Raw genomic sequence first — 18,761 nt, 5'->3', positions numbered from 1 at the left:
CAAGTTAATATATATTTCCACGTTAATGTAAATCACGTTCCAAGATCGTGTTGCCTGGAATGGAAATGAAAAACTAAATACATTTGACACAAACTAATGTACTTGTTATTCGACTTTTCAACGAAAATAGGAACATTAACTTTACTTCATGTTTAACATTTAAATAATCCGTGAGTAAGCATATTAACTCAATGATTCATGAATTTACTTGTCTATCTTGTAGCCACAAAGACACAGTAATATGACTTAATTCTAAGAAACTTGAATATGAATCTTAATATATAAAGCACATTTTTGTGCAATGAAACACTGTTTTCTTGTTTACTCGACTGTAATATTTTTCTAGCGTATTGAATCTCTCATGCTTTGACACGCACTGAATTCCAAACGAGTTGACGAATTTTAACATATGAAATGTCATTGGATTCGTCGAAATAGACGGTGTAGCGTAGGCTGTTATTTAAACAGTCAGGTTTTTAGTTTTAATAATAATTCGTCTATCTCAATTTGTTATAAAGGAGATAGTACTAGATAGGCAGCGTTATTATTATTATTTTTGTTCACAGGATGCGTACGGATATGCCATGCCACCCGTTGGAGGGCGCTACGCTTCGGCGCCTTGGCTCTACCTGCTGACGGACCTGCCCCACGACTCTCAGGTAATCTCACGATCCAATAATTTTAAAACTTACAAATTTATCGAGGAACGGGCTCTTCCAGGAAATGTATGTAATTTTATTTCTAGACAGAAAGGTAATTCGTTAAATAATGATTTGTCACAAATCATCTTAACGAGGTTCATGTAAAGTGAAAACTTTTTGGGCTTAATGTTTCAATCGTTTGAGTTTAAGATTCAACTGGAACCTGTCGCTGAAAGTAAAAGTTTCTCTGTAATTACCCGAGGTAATTACAGTGATGACAAGGTAGATAACTTTGTTTAAATTACTCTCGACACAGAATTTTACTATTAGGTAGAATATCTTTGTAGAATTAATAGACACTTAAGTTAAGTGTACTGTATAATGTTTCAATAGGATACGTAGTTATAGTTTCTACAAGTGAATTTACATACAAAACCTCATACTTTAATGTGGAACGATAGTTAAGGTATTATAGGTGGAAAAAAACTCGATAAAACGTTTCTTGTAATATGCACACTGCATGCATTCGGTTCGATTATTAGTCTAGATGCACTCCGTGCGTAGCTATGTTTTATATCAATATAGCAAAGGAAAATGAATAAAAAGTCATGTTCTTATTCTGGTATGGATGTATTCGGTCTCTTCAATCACTTTAGATCTACTGAACTTATACTGCTGTAAATAAATATTTATATTGCCAATACGTAAGTCTGGAATTAGATAAGCGTGAACTCGTTTACGTATTTACATTTTCCGCGTCACTAAGAGGTATGAAAACTATGAGATGTGTAAAGGTTGGAAAACGTGAGAGAAATAGACGTATGCGACGGGCTTTCTCCGTGAACCCTGCCGTGGAGATGTTGCAAAGAGGAGCCTACAACAACTATCTGGAGAGGCAGGTCCACGCTAACAGGGACTTCCTTAACTGTATCGGAAAACGAGGTCAGATTTAATACGTATACTGTAGAATCTAGGAAGATAACCTTATAATTACGCCAATAACATACTCCAACAGTTTTTCACGTTTATTAAAACGATAACAGAATAATCATTATATTAAATTTAATAACTTCGCTGAACTGTACACAACCCGATCTCTAAATAAGTGGATTGGATTTTTTATATTATTGCGTTATTTATTACAAAACTTATTTAAGGTTATCTTTCTTAATTTTCTATATCTGCCGATCCTGCTTTAACGTAGATAAATTGTAGTTGTAACATTATATTTTTTTGTAGAATGTTGTAACATTAATTATATTTGAGTATTATTTTATCACTATTTCAATGGCTAATAAACTACGTTTATTTTATTGCATTTACAATTATTTAGTTTTTTTATTTTATGGCTACCTGATAAGATAAACTTAATATGCGCCTGAAACATAGTGACTACGTATTTACCTATGAGTACTTAGTACTTACTCATAATATGTTTTACGTTGTAAGCTAACTACGAAAGAACAGCTACCAGTATTTGTATTGTAGATGCATGGAATCAATAAACAGTTGACATTTAGTTACCTAAAACTTGTTCTCTTTTTGTAGATCCCAGGAGCGGTCTGGATTGCAACCTGAAATACTAAATCAAGCCCAAAGTTTTACATGAATGCCTATGAAGACATTATTGTTAAGTGTAGTTAGATATATAATACTGTATAAGTGCTTAATATTAATAATAATTTATTTCATATTTATTGTTTATATTACCTAAACTCGGTAAAATATCGAATATTGCCAAATTGTTTTTAATAAAATGTCGTAAATTGTTACATTATGTTTTAATTTTTACACAAACATACATCCCGAACTCATTTTTTTTTTAATTTTCTTTGATCTCGTTATTATTTATTTGATAACCCTTTTTATGATAACAATATTTTTGTAGTTATAACGCAGATTTAAACACAATATCAAGAATTTAAACAAATTCCTGCATTATCAAGTTCCGTAAATGAGAGTGAATTGAATAGGTACTTGAATAAAGATTGAATATTCCACATTTATTAGTTTTTTCAGTAGGTAGGCACAATAGCTTTAAGCCAATATTAGGGTACGCTTATTAAAGATATTATTTCTTATAACGTTTCGAGAAGCATCATTGTTCGTAGCAAATGAGAAGAGTTCTTACGTTATTGGGAAAGTAAAGTACTTATCAGGAATCGACGATATACTAATATTATAAAATACCTATTACATATTATTAAGTAAAAGTTTCACTTATACCTGTTTTTACCATGTTTCATGAAACCTTTTAAAAATACACAATACTCAAATAAGCCGATAAGTATAAAACAAAATTGTAATTGTCTAGTGATGTAACATACGAATTGCGTACAATTAAATGTAAATACGATTGTACGACTTTTAGAAGTTCAGAAATGAGTTTACCAGTGATACACAAATATAAGAGTGTGATATGGGGCAAAGGGTGGCGATGGGGAGCGCGTGAAGCGGCGCATGCCGTCGCTGTCCATCGACCTGCCGATGTCGGTGTTACGTCAGAAGCTGAGTCTGGAGAAGGAACGCAAGGTCCAGGCGCTCCGGGCGGCCGCCAATCGGAACTACCTCAACGATATCGGCAAACGAGGTACGTCACTAGGTTTGATTTTTTCTTTTTATTTGACTACTTTATTATTTCTCTCTTTTGATCACTCATCCAACCACCAATTGCAACCCACTTTATAGACCACTTGTACTGTGAGACATTTATTTAGTAGAGTTATTGATAGTTTTTTCTGAGGTGTACCTACCTATCTTTAACTAATAAAATTAAAAGATGTCACTTTTATATAAATATAGTAATATAAATAGAGCATAAATAGTGTTGGAACATAATCAACATATTCCTATATTTTTGAGCAAAAACATTATCCTAAAATCTTGTAAAAAAATGCCAATATAATATACCTACTGAAATGAATACATATCAAAACTACTTACCTAGACTAGACCTTAAAATGAATAGTTAAGAATAATCTTCACAAGTTAAATCGACTTAAAATGAAACAATATAAACTGTAGGAGTTATGGTACTCGCTAAAAATAAACGTTTAGATGAATTCTATTCCTCTTACTTTATTTATGAGATTTAAATAATGTTTGCGCTCATGTTTCTTTTTAAAACATAAGTTTCACGATGAGCATAATTAACAAGCATTTTCATAATTGCAGGTTTCCTATGGAGTCCGCCCGTCGAGACCGGAAAATACTTTTAAATATTAAACTCTACGCGATGCTAGTTTTCTTCTATTTCCTGATATTCAAGTCTATTTGCTATTAGTTCAATTTGAGCTTTTAAACGATGTTCGCCTTCTGTATCTCTGTATGTTTAATAATCTGTTGAATACTGTGTTATAGATATATAGCGACATAATAGATATAGAATAGAAATGATAGAATAGCAATTTATATGTAAACTTCGAAACTGTAATACTTTACGCTTAGCTTATTCAATGCCTTTTGTAGTAACTATCTATCATTGTTATCCCTAAAACTGGGACGTAATTGTAACTTAGTGTTCAAATATTTAATCCTGTAGACTTTAGTTGTAACCTAGATCTGACTTTGATTGTAGAACGTGCAATAAACGTCGTTTAACTTAATATTAGTTTTATTGAGTGTATGACAAATAATCCCCATTATAGGGCCGTTAGTCCTGTCACGCGTGTAACTGCCCGCACTCTCGTGGTTTTGCACGCCTTCCGCTTGCATCCTATCGTTTCGTACGCACACGCACTCGGGCCGTGGAGAGACTGCAGCGAATTAATTCATGCGTGCGTTGGACTGCGGGCATAAGCACGCGTGACCGGAAAAACGCCCTCACTTAACAATCAACCGATATAATCAATACCTAATTTACTGTGAATGTGTACATGAATTTAAAGCAATTAATATTTAATTATTTGCAATAAAAGCTCATTTATGATATGACTTCGTCGTATAAATTTTTGACTACCCACAATGTCATTTATACTAACCACAATCCAAACCGAACCCATTATTGATACGAGGAACCAAATTAACAATTTGTAACTTATATACATACGCTAATGGTTCATAGTTGAGGTAAACTCAGAAATTATTATACTATTATTTTCTTATTGTTGCGATGTGAATTAACCCTAGTCTCAATTTATTATCACGATCGCTAGAACAAAAGATGAGAAACCTTGTAATGACTGGTAGCACCGCAGGCGAGTGTAGATATTGTAAGGAAACAAAGACATTGTACTTACAATTAAATAGAGTCAATAGATTTGGATGAATTGTATAGCAAGCAAGAGTTTTGTCATAAAATTACCTACATAGCGGTTTAGATTATTATTGAAATGGTTAGGTTAGGTTATTCAACTCAGTGATTTTTTTTATTTAAAGTTGAAAGTCTTGCCGATATTAAAACATTTCCTTGTAAGTACATTTTGTAAATTAGGTAGATAACAATCGGTACTTGCCCATCTAAGTTTAAATGATTTTTCAAAGTCATGTATTAGACATTAATTATCTTGCTTAAAACCGCTGAAGGAAAACATCGTGAAGAAGGTTTCTTCACGATATTTTCAATCCTTCTCATTCAGAGAGGAGACCCGTGCCCAGCAGTGGGACATTCATGGGTTGATGATGATGATGATGATGTTTCACATAACAATATTATAACCGTAAATCCATCCTGAACATTCTTAGGTTGATCGTAAACTAATATGCAAGCTGTGAGTGCCCGTTATTACCTATGATATAATATTAATATTATATGTTATTATTAAACTACTCCTGAGCAATATTCTACCGAAATTAAATCTTGTTGATACATACAATATTATGTAATCACATTTAATATATTACAATCCTAACTAAAATAACATACCTTGCCAAACGAAGGTTGGTTAGCCATATACCTCATTGCTAACAACAGAGTTGTCGTTAATCATGTGGGGCTCCACTTCTGTATATAATATTTGTCTATGAGCGACACTTTTATGCAGTCCACCTGTTGTAAGAGGCCACTACTGTCTATATTCAGCTATAACCTACTCCGTACAAAATATACATCCTACCTGAAACTGTGTGCCTCTTAATTTACCTCTTACATCAGCCGGCATCTGCCCCCTCTTCCAGAACGCTAGAAATAGTAATAGTAGTGGTCGAACCATTCTTGTTACTGTTTAATTCAAGTGACATATCTGTTACTACTATTATACAAACGAGTGATCTTCTCCAGGGAGGACGCGATCCGATTTCAAAGGTAAATTGACAAAAGCTATCGTAACCCCTAATTTTGAACATCTGAAGTCTCTACCACAGAAATGCATACAAATATTTATTCAGACTTCCCACTATTTTTTCCGACTCTGAGCACGCATCTCGTAAATAGGCGATAGAGCAAGTCCCTTATGAAAATAAATATCGCGGCGGTGTATGTGCCGTCACGAGTGTAATAATTAATAAGTTTGGCAATATCTGATACGACGGGGTGAAAGATTTCCTCTCCTCGCTTATATATTATTTATTCCGTTACTTTCTATATTTGTCAGTAAACCCTATCAAAAATGTATAGAGTACTGATTATCGATAAGTTTATCAGATAATGGACTTAAACGTATCAAAATCAGAGAGCACTTATGAAATTTGCAACACTAATCGAAGGCTAAACATTTACGTTTTTACCCGTCAGTGTTTTACGTAACCCGACGAATACTTTGCTCTTATTGTATAGTTAATTAGCCATATCTATATCCAAATTTATTGCCATGAATAAATTAATTGTACACCATGTGTTTTATATACCTAACTACATTAATTTATTCATGGTTTGTGGAAGCGAATATTGATTGTTTTTATTTTTCTTTGATTTGCATGATTCAACATTTATAAACATAAGGGAAACCATTGTATTGCGGGTGAAGATCCTGATAGATGTCCGTGTTTTTTTATCGAGAAGAAATCATGAATGAGGTTAAAAATCTTCATAAATCAGATTTTACCATCTTTTATTTTCACTTGCTATCACGAAGGTTTAATATATCAGTGAATTCGGTGATCTGTGATTTAATCACATCGCTGGCACGACTGAAAACTTTAATTAATTAAATTTTAATCCCATTTAATTTTTTTTAATTTACATTTTTTTCCAAACCCGACCAGCCTTATGGCAGGAAACTTTCAGCCTGTTATACATGGGTGTGTAAGGGAAACATACTTATCCAAAGCCTTCTAACTTAGTCCTCACTTCTGATGAACCGCATGTTCGTTTGCTCCATATAATAAACAATGCTACACGTAGAGTAAGATTGACCACATATCTGAAGCAAGGGTTGGTACAGAGGCTGGGCGAAGCGCGCGCGCGGCCGAAGCGCAAGATGCCGTCGCTGTCTATCAACAACCCGATGGAGGTGCTGCGCCAGCGGCTGCTGCTCGAGGTGGCCCGCAAGCAGATGCGCGAGGCCAACCAGCGACAAGCCGTCGCCAACCGGCTCTTCCTGCAGAACGTCGGCAAACGAGGTGGGTCACTCGCGGCTTTTAAAAACGCTTCATTTATAAAAAATAATCATTATCATATAATGCATTTATCACATACCTTAGTACAAATCACATGAATATTTCTTGTTGTTGTTTAAAACTAGTTTTGTTGTGAAATGTAACTTGCTACTAGATCTCACAGCGTATTTTATCAGAATTACAGTATTTACTATTATTAAATTCTAATGTGGTTAACTCCCCTTGAACTTAACGCATAACTTGTTCGTTCCATACCGCGCATTGATATGATGTTTTGTTCACCCTTATGTAGACACTTACTATACTTTATAATTACTCTCAGCTTCACAGCCCTAACCATTTTATCCATATCTAGAACTGGGTTTACGGTAAAATAAAAACAAAACTCACTATCTAATCGCTTAAAACAGGACCCAAACCCGACTTGAAATGTTTATCGGACAGGGAGTCTAACCTAGACCTTCGTAACAATAATTTTATGATAATTATGACAAATGATAACAAACGTAGTCCTAGGTCGAGATTTCAATTATTTTATAAAACAGTGGTAATTACGTAGAAATATTTAAAGTGAGACGAACTGTTAAATGAAAATGTTACTTTACCGATTCTTATTTGGATAACAATGTGTCTCGTTTCTTTGAATAAGCACAAATTAAAGTTTTAAACATTAAATATAGTATTAACTAATTATTATTGTAGACAAATAAAGTGTTGATATTCATTATTGCAACTTTTTAAAGTTTAGTTGAGCTCAGATTGAATTTACTTGACATGATAACTATTTTTACGTTGGATACTTTTGAGGTGAATGTTAAATAATTCTCGTTGAATTTAGTAAATGTCAAGAACTTTAGCTGAGAAGTGAGATAGTGAACAAAACTTTCGTTAAAGCGATTTATAGTTATCCGTCTTTTAAATATATCTTTAATACGCTTCGTTTTTGTTTTAGCGGTATTTGCGTTCTTATTATTAGCGTTCTTTGTTCAGTTAACACTGGAAATATAACAATTTATAGCTAAGATATATCGATATACTACTAATTAAGATACGACTACTAAGGAGCGTGTTATAACAAGATAAACCCTTAAGCTTATAATAAAAATAATTTTAAAATACATGTGGCGTAGGCATCACCCTGGCAACATACTGAACTAACAAGCAGTGGGTTTCGGGTTCGATCCCCGTCCAGACCGATGGGTCTATGTGTGTTCTGTGTTTCTCTTTCTCTTCACGACACCCACGACCCAGAAAATATCCAAGTGTGGGCTATAAGTATACAAAGCGTAATTTATTTATTTATAATTGTATTGTATCAATTTGCAAAGGTATCTGGACGCACCCCGTGCCGGCCCGCTACGACAACTAAACCTCCACAAGACCCTTCAGTTTTCGGAGCAGGATCATCCTGGCTGGGAGCTAGATGCTGCGACAACGATCCTTCATTTTATTTAAAACTATCCTTAACCAAAGAGATTCTATTTTATATTGCTAACTTAACGTAGATAAGACTTCATTGTTTGCTCTCCTAGAAGTTTAATAATCCTAACAGCTAGAAATTATTAACATAATTAAATTATAGGGTATAGACTTATAATAAAGTATTGATGTATTTCTGTCAATCGTCGCCCTTTTCTCTCAAGCCTACAAAATATGAGAATTGATGTACGCGCTCAAGAAATATAAACCCGTTTTTCAACGTTACCTTTGTGTAAATGTTTTTCCGTTCATTTTCATCACGCTCTATTTATTCTTTTGATGTCTCTTAGATACAATTTTCGATGAATACAAATTATTGATAGCAATTAGATGGTTGGTACGTCGCTAACATTTAACGATAGATACGTAGCGGGTGTCTGCTTTCCAGCTCAGCAGTCGCTTTGCAAATATTTATTTGTTAATAAAAAATATTGTATAAGCCTTGCGCCAAACTTCTAGTCCATTCTGCAATAGAGTCTACGATATAATAGTCTAAGGTAAAGGCGTCTACTTCCTCGGTATTCACAACTAAAACGATACAATAAACATTGCTTTTTTTCCTAAATAACTAAAGGAAGACGATTACACCAAGAGTCATCAAAATATAACTGTAGATACTTTTTATTTCGTTAATTTATTAAGATAGACATACACCTGTCAAGATTTTAACGTTCATTAATTTATCTTTTTGCAGCTTCGGATTGAACTAAAAGTTTGGTAAAAAGTCTATCTAGTATTAATATTGTTGTTTAAACATGTTTTGCATTTATCTGTCTCATTTAAAGCTAAAATGTCTACCTCTTAAAATATATTACCTCTTACTTTGTGCCAAATACTATTCTTAAAATATCTAACGAAATGTTCCAATATTTATAAGTAGGTACTTAGATATATTTGCTTTTTCGTGAAATTAATCGAGATTATCTAGATGTAAACTATGCTTCAATAGTTATCTTTTAACATATATATCCTAATTTATAGATATGTACAGAGTAGGGGTGACATGTATATTTTTTACTTTCGAAAATTGATCTCTGTTAGCTCGTAATTACTTAGTAGAAAAATGTAATAGTCTATAACATAAATTACGTACAATAAAAATGTTAACTTATCGTTGATCCTTTTATTTTTATTACACAGAAAAACCTACAGAATAAGGTATCAAAAATACTAAGTAAAAGTACTACAGTTTTTGCCTGAAAAGTAATTGTTTGAAGAATAAACAGCTCAGACATTTTACTTTAAGTGGTGTAGTGTATTAGTAAGTACCCTCATAATTAGACACTAAACAATAAACATAGATACGAGTACTAGTATGACGTGCGGTAGTGGTGCGCATCTGGCGACATCGAGTTAGCTGTCAGTTGGTCTGTTACGTCACTACTTAGTGTGGACGACGTGCGGGTAGGACAGTAGTGAACCGATTTGTATTATATTTGTACTGACCGAACCAGTACAAGTGGTATTTTGATAAAAGATCGGGTTAGGTTGCCATAATATTTGACAATTCTGTACAAATAAACACAAATAAATTGTCTGTTTGTATGTCAAAATAACACTTAATGCGTATGAAAGTAGTTGAAAGTACGTATATACGGTATTTGTAACAAAAAAATCAATTATGTATTAATTTTTATGATTGTCTGTCTGTTTGGGTGTTTGTTCCAGTTAGTCTCAGAAACGGCTGGACCGATTTTGACGGGAATTTCACTCGCAGTTAGCTAATGATATAAGAAGTAACTTAGTTTTTTTTCAGGATAGAGTACCGCGGAATGAAATTAAAAACCTTGAAAAATCCAGAGTATTTATACATTTAAACGCTGATGAAAACACGTACGTAAATGTAAAGAAATAAACCCAAAAATGCTCTTGTTCTGTGATACTAAAATAGATATAATATTTGAATGGTACATAAACATATTACTGTGTAAGTAACAGTAGCTATACCTAGTCGCTTTTCGTCAAACTTCTGACAATTTCAGTTTAGTTGATTTGATAATGCGAATATTATTCAAACAATGTATTTACGTAAACGTGTTGACGTGCCACATGAGCTATGCGGCATTAATGTCTTTGATATTACTAGGATATGTTCTTTAACACAAACAAGCGCCACAGTATATCCTATTCTATATAACTGTACCTACATGTAGACAATGTTCCACTTATTGTAGCCAGATTTTAATGTGTCTGGGGTCACGTAACGACGAAAAAACAAACGTATGATAGACGTGTAAAAAATGAAAGCCGAAAGAAAGACCTGTACCAAATTAACAATCAATCTATCCCTTCTTTATCTACTAAAGACAGAAAATTGACAATTTCTAATAGACGTTCAAACGTCGACCTTTGGTTCACAAAACTTTAAATATAATCATTAACGTAAGTCAGTGACATATTAATGTGTTGCAATGATACTTTCTGTTATTTATTTCATACAACCGATATCGTATAATATTTTTGACGCATCACGATACGCCTCGTCAGACAAATATAAATCAGGCCTACAGTAATGACTTTAAGTACATGTTCCTCTAATAATTCCAAACGTCAGTCAGTCAAGGTAATAACCTGTAAAACGTTTAATTATAGCAATTATTTGTGTCATTTGTTGTTCTCGTAACATTTACACTCTTAAGTATCAATCAATCGCATTGCCCTCTGAGTTTCTGCCGGTAGATGTTTCGTCTGTAGTTCCATTCCGATATTAACTTGAATTAGACTGTCATAATAAAAAGCTCAATCAACTCGTGCCGAAGCCACCCTTTGACTCCGTTAATTAGCTTTTTCGGACCACTCGCATACTCCGCTGCAGAAGTAATTGAGTGTTTCGCCAATATTTTTTAGGGTTCCTCGATTGAATTGTAATAATTTTAACCTGTATAGTTTCTTCTATGCTTTTATGTGTGCTAGAGCTATTTTATTCAGAGAACTTGAATAAATTACGGAAAATATAGGCGTTCTACGAACCAGTAGGGCGGCAACTGAGTTTGCAACCAGTCATCTAAATGGTCTGTATGGACAACTGATTCTTAGACCAGATGAGACATGATGAATATATGAGCTTTATATTTAACATAACACTAAATAGACAGGCAGCTATTTGTAACACCAGAGCCTCGCCCGCTTTGGAGGAGAAATCTTTTTGCACATTTTTTAAAGAGACCAAACTCACATCGTCGGGAGTAGGTACCTACCTCAAGAGAATACTCAAAATGAGTTGAGTTATATTAAATGGGTAAGTCAATGTGAAAGTCAATCGGTGGTAAGACGTCGTAAGTTTGTAACATCAAATAATTGACCTCCAACCATATTTAGCATTAAATAAACTATAATCTTTTAAAAGCAGGTAATACTATACGTGTACGTTTGAGCAGGAAATCCATTAAATATAATATATTATCATATAAACATGTACATTTAGATCTAGGGCACCCATTTTTCCTGCACAGAGAGAAACCTTTCCACGGTACTTGAACAATAAAACTGTAGAACAGTTTCTTGTTTATTCAGAACTTGTCGTTTTACCTGGAGCTAATATAACATAATTAACTTTAAGCTTGAATCACCATAATGGTTTCATTTATTTATTGGTTTAGTAATAATTTAAGAATTTTTTATAAGACAATTTGTTACAATGACTAAGCATTTTATTAAGCAGGACTTTAATGCTGGTTGTCCGGTTTCCAAATCTTCGGCACGTGCTTACAATATCTTTGACGTATTTCATATTAGAAATGATTTATTCTTTGCTTAAACGGTGAAGGAAAGCATCACGAAGAAACCTACAGACATGAGAGACTCAGGGGTGTCTGATGTCTACCAATTTTAACAGGGAGGTGTGTGGAGGTTAAATGGGTGATATTATTATAAAGGAAAACCCGTGTCCAACAATGAGATAAAAAAATATAAAATACGACAGTCATTATACAAGTAAGTTTTATTATGTTAATGTGCTAGAATGTAAAATAAAATGAAACACGCTTTTATGCATAGCTTAATGAGTTTAAATTAACAATTGTTTCTGTGTCTGACAGAGCTATTATTAAAGTGAATTCACTTATATCGTGGTGCATACTTTGCGAATACGTTGGCCAAAACATAATAGAAAGTGCTCTCCGAACATAGAACGATCTTTGAAACTCCATAAATCAATTTAAGGTGGACCCTTTATAGTTCAATTCCGGCACTACTGCTATACCTACCCATTTCTTCATTGCAGTAAGGGGTTAGAGGCATTTGCACGAGACGAACTTCGTCTTCAAAGCAACATATCCGCGGGCAGTATCAGGTAATACTTCAATTGTATTTGGAGTTCAATGTTGGATAGGACGGCGGTTGCCGTCGGGTGGACTGTAAGTTCGACTATGACTAGTTTTATATATACAATCCAGCATTGACCCATTTCTATAAACATAGAAAGATTTAAGTTATAGCTCACAATTTTGCCCAAGCACGGTTTAATAAACTTCGTTTATAGGGAACTTTCAAACGTACCTATATCTCCTATCTTCCTACGCAGTAAACCAATAGATAATTTAAAAGAAAGAGAAAGCGCACCACAGCAATCTCAAGATTGGCGAGCCCAGAATGGAACCTAGGACTTAATAAATTGCTAGCTAATATGCATCCACTGTTCTGCTATAACATTAAACATACTCGTACGACAATCCTCTTAAAAGTCCGGACCCACTTATCCCATATAATATCGAAAGAAGCCCAAACTGTTATTTAGTTTAGTTTTGTTCAGTTTTGTTTATCTAGCCCGCTTTATATGTAAATTATTTCCATTGAAAGTTTATCAGTGAACATATTATAACAATCTAATAACTTTGTGGGATGTTTATGTTGTTTTCCATTTTGAAAACTGCTTTTTGTTGTACCTGTGCCTTATCTTACGCGACACGAATTACAATTATTTTTTATAACACTAATTTACCCAACAGATAGGGGGAAGCTGGGACTTTGTTTCGGGAGGCGTTGGAAAATCTTGATAACTTTTTTTGACCTTTTTCGAAAATCTTGAGAATCTTCGAATCTAAACTACGACTATAATCAAGGTCGATTTGTCCACATTTCGAAGGGCTATCTTGCATATCTTGGTTCTCAATGTCCAACCTCCACCTGATCGTTGAGGATTAATGTCCACCTCGTACGTAAGCCAGCCTGCATTCACACCCTTCCGCCAAACTCTAAAACAGCTTCACACAAGATGTACGTGGTGGTACTTCCTTGGTCGAAACATAGTGGTTCAACCACATTTAAATATACGAATTGCAAGTCGACACAATGACCTATGACAAACGAGTTGTCGTTAAAGTTAATAGGCACAGGCAACAAAATAAATTGTTTCCAAGTATATAAGCAGTAGGTACTTAATATGAGAGTGTAAACTCAATACAATGAATCATTAAGTACCTTTTAATACATTTAGCGACACGAACATTAAATTTAAGTGCACAAGAAATAAATGTCTACGGTTAGCTATTTTAAATCCTGCTTTTAATGGTGCAGCAAGTAAAATTATTTTAAGAGTCACATTTACTGTTCCGAATTTAGGGAATTGTGGTTTATGGAACCTTTTCGCTTTTTAGGTACCTGAGTATCTTGTTTTTGTTTTTCTATAACTATTTTTTAGATTGAAGTAACAAACGAGTATGCTGTCCATCTGATGTTGAGTAGTCTCTGACGCCCAGGGAAATAGCAACCAGTTTCATACAGTACTGGGGGGTTACTACCATCTCTTAACACAATATTATTTTAATCATACTTTTACTTTTTTGCAGGAAATTTAACTTTTTAAGCAAAAGACAATTTCAGTTGGTTTTATATAATGGATAAGCGAAAAATTAGTAAGGGTTTAAGTTTGTTTAACTGTGTATGACGGAGTATTTTACTGTTTTAAGGAGGAAATAAAATTCTTGAACTATGATGGTTTTTAAAAGATGGTGGTAGGCCCCCTGGTTTACTCGATCATACATACATTGCCACTCCTGAAAGTTAAGATAGCCGCCTCATGTGAAAGTCAGTCGACATTTACACTCTTGCACCGAAATGCAAGAACTTCTCATATATTATTTATTAGCTTCACTGCGCAGAGCTCTTTGTTATTTGAGCGCAGTAGCCGGTATATATGTATATTTCTACCTTTTGAATGATTGTTTGTGTGCCTGATGATACCATACACCTAGTCACGAGCGAAAGTTAACAAACTAATTATTCGATTAGTTTAAAACAACACAGTTCTTGTCTGAAAGTCCTTAACCTTACCACACCCTTCAGATTAAATACCTGTGTTTATAATTGTATTATGGAGAGACCCCAACTTATTCCTCAGGGGCAGTAACTCGCCTGTGATTGACCTGAGGTAAGTGTGTAAATGTCTAGGTAATATGTATTAGGGAAGGGTCATGAGAGATTTTTAAAAAAATCTGAAAAGTATGTTAAGTCTACCTATACGCAATTGGCCAGCGCGGTGGACTGTTGCCTAATCCTTTTCATTCTGAGGGAAGACCTGTTCCCAGCAGTGGGAACCCACCCCTTGTTGTCGTCAACCTAATAAGGTTGACGACAACAAGGGGTGGGTAACAGTTAACGGGTGGAAGTAAAAAAACAATCGTCAATAAATGGCACTGCATTATTTAATTACTCTTTTTCCCACGGATAAAGGAAATGTATTTCTAAAGTAAAGTACATCTTCCCTTAAAGATTCCCTCAATCTCGATTCATCCGATTTATACAGACATTTTAATAACGGATTTTCGAGTTCTCATTTAAGTACCTACATTAGAATAAAAGGTTAGGTTAGCTAAAATTATTTAATTCTCTAACTAAATATTTAAAGATGTAACACAATTTTAATTACGTTTGAGTCGTGAGAATTTGGTTGGTCAATTTAAAGATCATTCATAATATAAAAATGATATAAATATAGAGTAAGTACTAAATGAAAGTGCAGGTAGTTGAAGTTTTTAAGTTTGAGTCAAGTTTGAGTAGATACACTAATATTTAAATATTTTTATCTTGAAGAAGTTTCAGCTTTAAGAGCGAATTTAATTTGATGACACATCAATCATACGTAAGTGCATGGTATTTCTTTAATTACTTCGTAAAGGTAGTAACATACTTTCCTAGAGATATACCTAATAACTAATAACACATGCGTTTAAATTCCACGACATTAAATTCCATAACATTAAATATTCGTTATAACTGATTATGTATGCATTACAACCTGAAGTATGAAATGGAGGAAATCATAAGGTACTACTTGAGTGAGGTAGGGCGGGCGGTGGCCCGAGGGCGCCCTCTACAGGCGATAATTAAAGGTGATCTAATTTGAACCGGCACGCCGAGAGCCACATGATTTCATTACTTCGCGACACGTTTTCGGCGAAAACCGTCTTAAATACCATTTATACGGACTAGCGATCTTGGAGAGTTTGTTCAGATTATTAATATTTGGACGTACGAAGAGCAAAGCTTAAACTTGAATCATAACATTTTTTTTATTATTATTAAAGTTTTTTTTTTTATAATATGCATGAATAGGAGGAGCAGACGAGAATGCAGTCCACCTGATGGTAAGTGGCTACTGCCACCCATGGACATCTGTAATCAACCCCAGATAGGATTAGATGTTCCTACCTAAGGTCGGCCACAGATGCGCCGCTACCCCTGAGGACTAAGCTGGAACGCCTCGGAAAAGTCTGTCTCCCTTACCACACCCTTCAAACCGGAACACAGCAGCGCCTAACACTGCTGTTATTAGGTAGAAATAGGTGTGGCGGTGGTGCCGCCGGAGTCGAACCACAAAGGGTTCTACCACCTCAAACATTATAAGTTAGCAATGTTTGTCATATGTACTATTTTTAGGGGCTAATAGTGGTTAAGTATAAAGATAACAGTAATCGAGTGTTCCTGTAAATATCTTGTAGGTTGTGTTTTTCTGTGCAAAGAGGTCCTTTAAGTATTTGTACCTAATGACAAGCACCTTTCGCTATTGCGTTTTAATATGAAAAGATAAGAGCAGACAAACCTATTATGTAAATTGTAAATGTAGCCGATTGCAATAAAGCACTGTAACTATTAAGTAACGTTATAATGGATTACACACACATTCAAGAACTCAAAGAAAACGTCCTTTAAGTACTGTGACTGAAACTATGTAATGTAATCTAAATACCGGATTAAATTTGCAAATTAACACCAAAATTAAACGTTTATTTGTTGCAACGTGCATCTGTGGCAGAATACAAGAAAATCTTAGCGAAATGGCCAAATACTAGTGCATGCCAGGAGAGCAGCGTGCATACCTGAAATTGCTGACATGACGCCAGCGTGCAGAGGCTACACTTCCACTTCAATGTCTTTGTTTTCGCTGCAAACATTAAAGGAGCCACAGAAACGAATACCGAGGTAAGGTAATCTCTCAAATTAATTTGTTCTATAACATATTTCTTGGCTTTATCTTGGATTTTTGGTTATCAAAGAATCTACGTATCTACTGTAGAATTGTAATTAGATATTTAATCATATACGTCATGACGTTTTTAAATAATCGGATATCTCCGATTATTTAAAAACGTCATTTAACTGTGTTTGAAGCCTTTTTAGTGATTTTATTCAAGCCAATTTAAGATTAGAGCTTCTTTATAAACACGTGTCGTGATTATGAAGAAGCTCTAATCTTGACTGTGGTCGTGCTGCAAATCCGATGACTGACTCCATTTGCATTTTTTTTATAAAATTGTCAGCATTTTTCAGAATTGGACTAAATATGGGTAAGTGTTTTTTCGAAAACACAATATTTACAAGGGTGTCCGTCACTAAGGGACAACGCCCTGTGGGCAACGCAATTTTGCACTGCGCCAGATATCTCAATATTAAAAATCTTGCCTCAACAATTTTTTACAAATAATCTCAACGGATTCCAGTACGCTTTGTGAAACTTTTCTCATTGATGTGAAAGCACGACCCCGACTTTCCTCTGAATACTTCTTGCAAAGGAAGTTAAATAATATTTCTGTACTGATAACGGATTTTTAATTAATCTTTCAAGATGAACATTCAGATGCTTAAAATGCTTTGGATTATTTAGGACTGTACTAGAACGGAATCTTATTTATTGATAAAGAGTTATCTCTTATCTTCTTCAATCACTTATTCCTACAACGTGTTTTCAACTTTTATAAAATTAACATAATGTCGTTTTTACGAAGCCATAGATAGGGCTTTTTTATTTAAGTACCGTCCTGACTAACAATTAAAGGCAAATTAATAAACTTAGTAAATATATGCAATTACACACTCAGTTCTTTTCAAATATAGATATGCAATCATTATTTTTACTTAATACTGACATAACAACTACTTCTAATTATAGTAAATACTATATAATATTGAGATTACGACAATGTGTGCAACATTAAATCAATTACTTAACTATATTTTTTAACAAATAAACAAACAATCGTTAAGATGCCTGCAATTCAATCTGATGTTGAATGATCATTGCCTCATAGTACTTAGTACCTATACGTACCTAGACGTATACAATAGCAATATGGACTCTATAATTAAGTTTGAAAATCTTTTGTAGCTAATTATATCCTAACATACCCTTCAAACCAGTTCACAGCAGTTCTTAGTCGAAATAAGTGAGGTTCTACCACCGTTGCAACCAAACCACGGTACATCTTATTGCTTTTAAAACTATAATAGAAGAATCATTGACAAGATAATCAATCCAATGCACACAGCTGTAAAAGGTGTCGTAAAGTGAGAATGGAAAGCTACACTATGCCTTAGATTGATTGAACACAGTTTACGATCTACGTACCAACTTCTTTCCGACGGAGTTATAGCCTATCACGAATATAAGTCACTCGACAAGATCATAGACTATTTTTATAATATAAGAGCAAACGAACGTGCTGATTATGCGGCCAATGTCACCCATGGACAATCGTTATCAAACTCTACATCATATTGGAATACAACCTAAAGTGAACAGACTTGTTGCTATCCCCGAGGACTATGTTTGAACGCCTCGTTTAAATGTATCTGCCTTATAACACTACTATTATAACAGAGATAGGTGAGGTGAGATAATATTCTAATGATCGCAGTTTCTGTATAAGTCAC

At 34.2% G+C, this 18,761-nt stretch overlaps 1 protein-coding gene across 3 annotated transcripts in view; it reads left to right on the top strand.

Moving 5' to 3' along the window:
- Positions 1-9,261, top strand: part of Dh44 (corticotropin-releasing diuretic hormone 44) — a 74,495-nt gene extending 65,234 nt beyond the window's left edge. The window contains exons 4-6 of one of the 3 annotated variants that reach the window (XM_073079343.1): positions 567-659; positions 6,962-7,139; positions 8,465-9,261. In XM_073079343.1, coding sequence (XP_072935444.1) covers positions 567-659; positions 6,962-7,139; positions 8,465-8,505 — 312 coding nt within the window. In that variant the 3' untranslated portion in view covers positions 8,506-9,261. Of the gene's footprint in view, positions 1-566; positions 660-1,435; positions 1,584-2,189; positions 2,306-3,071; positions 3,232-3,815; positions 4,241-6,961; positions 7,140-8,464 lie in introns of those variants that run through there. The other 2 variants (XM_073079344.1, XM_073079345.1) reach the window with 2 other exon arrangements.
- The last annotated feature ends 9,500 nt before the right edge of the window (positions 9,262-18,761 follow it).

This window comes from Epargyreus clarus, unplaced genomic scaffold (genome assembly GCF_041222505.1).
Source record: "Epargyreus clarus isolate Ecla_fem2 unplaced genomic scaffold, WU_Ecla_fem_2.2 ptg000014l, whole genome shotgun sequence".
In the NCBI taxonomy this organism is placed as follows: Eukaryota; Metazoa; Arthropoda; class Insecta; order Lepidoptera; family Hesperiidae; genus Epargyreus; species Epargyreus clarus.
Note: the sequence above shows the minus strand (reverse complement) of the source record. Positions and strands in the feature narration are given on the sequence as shown.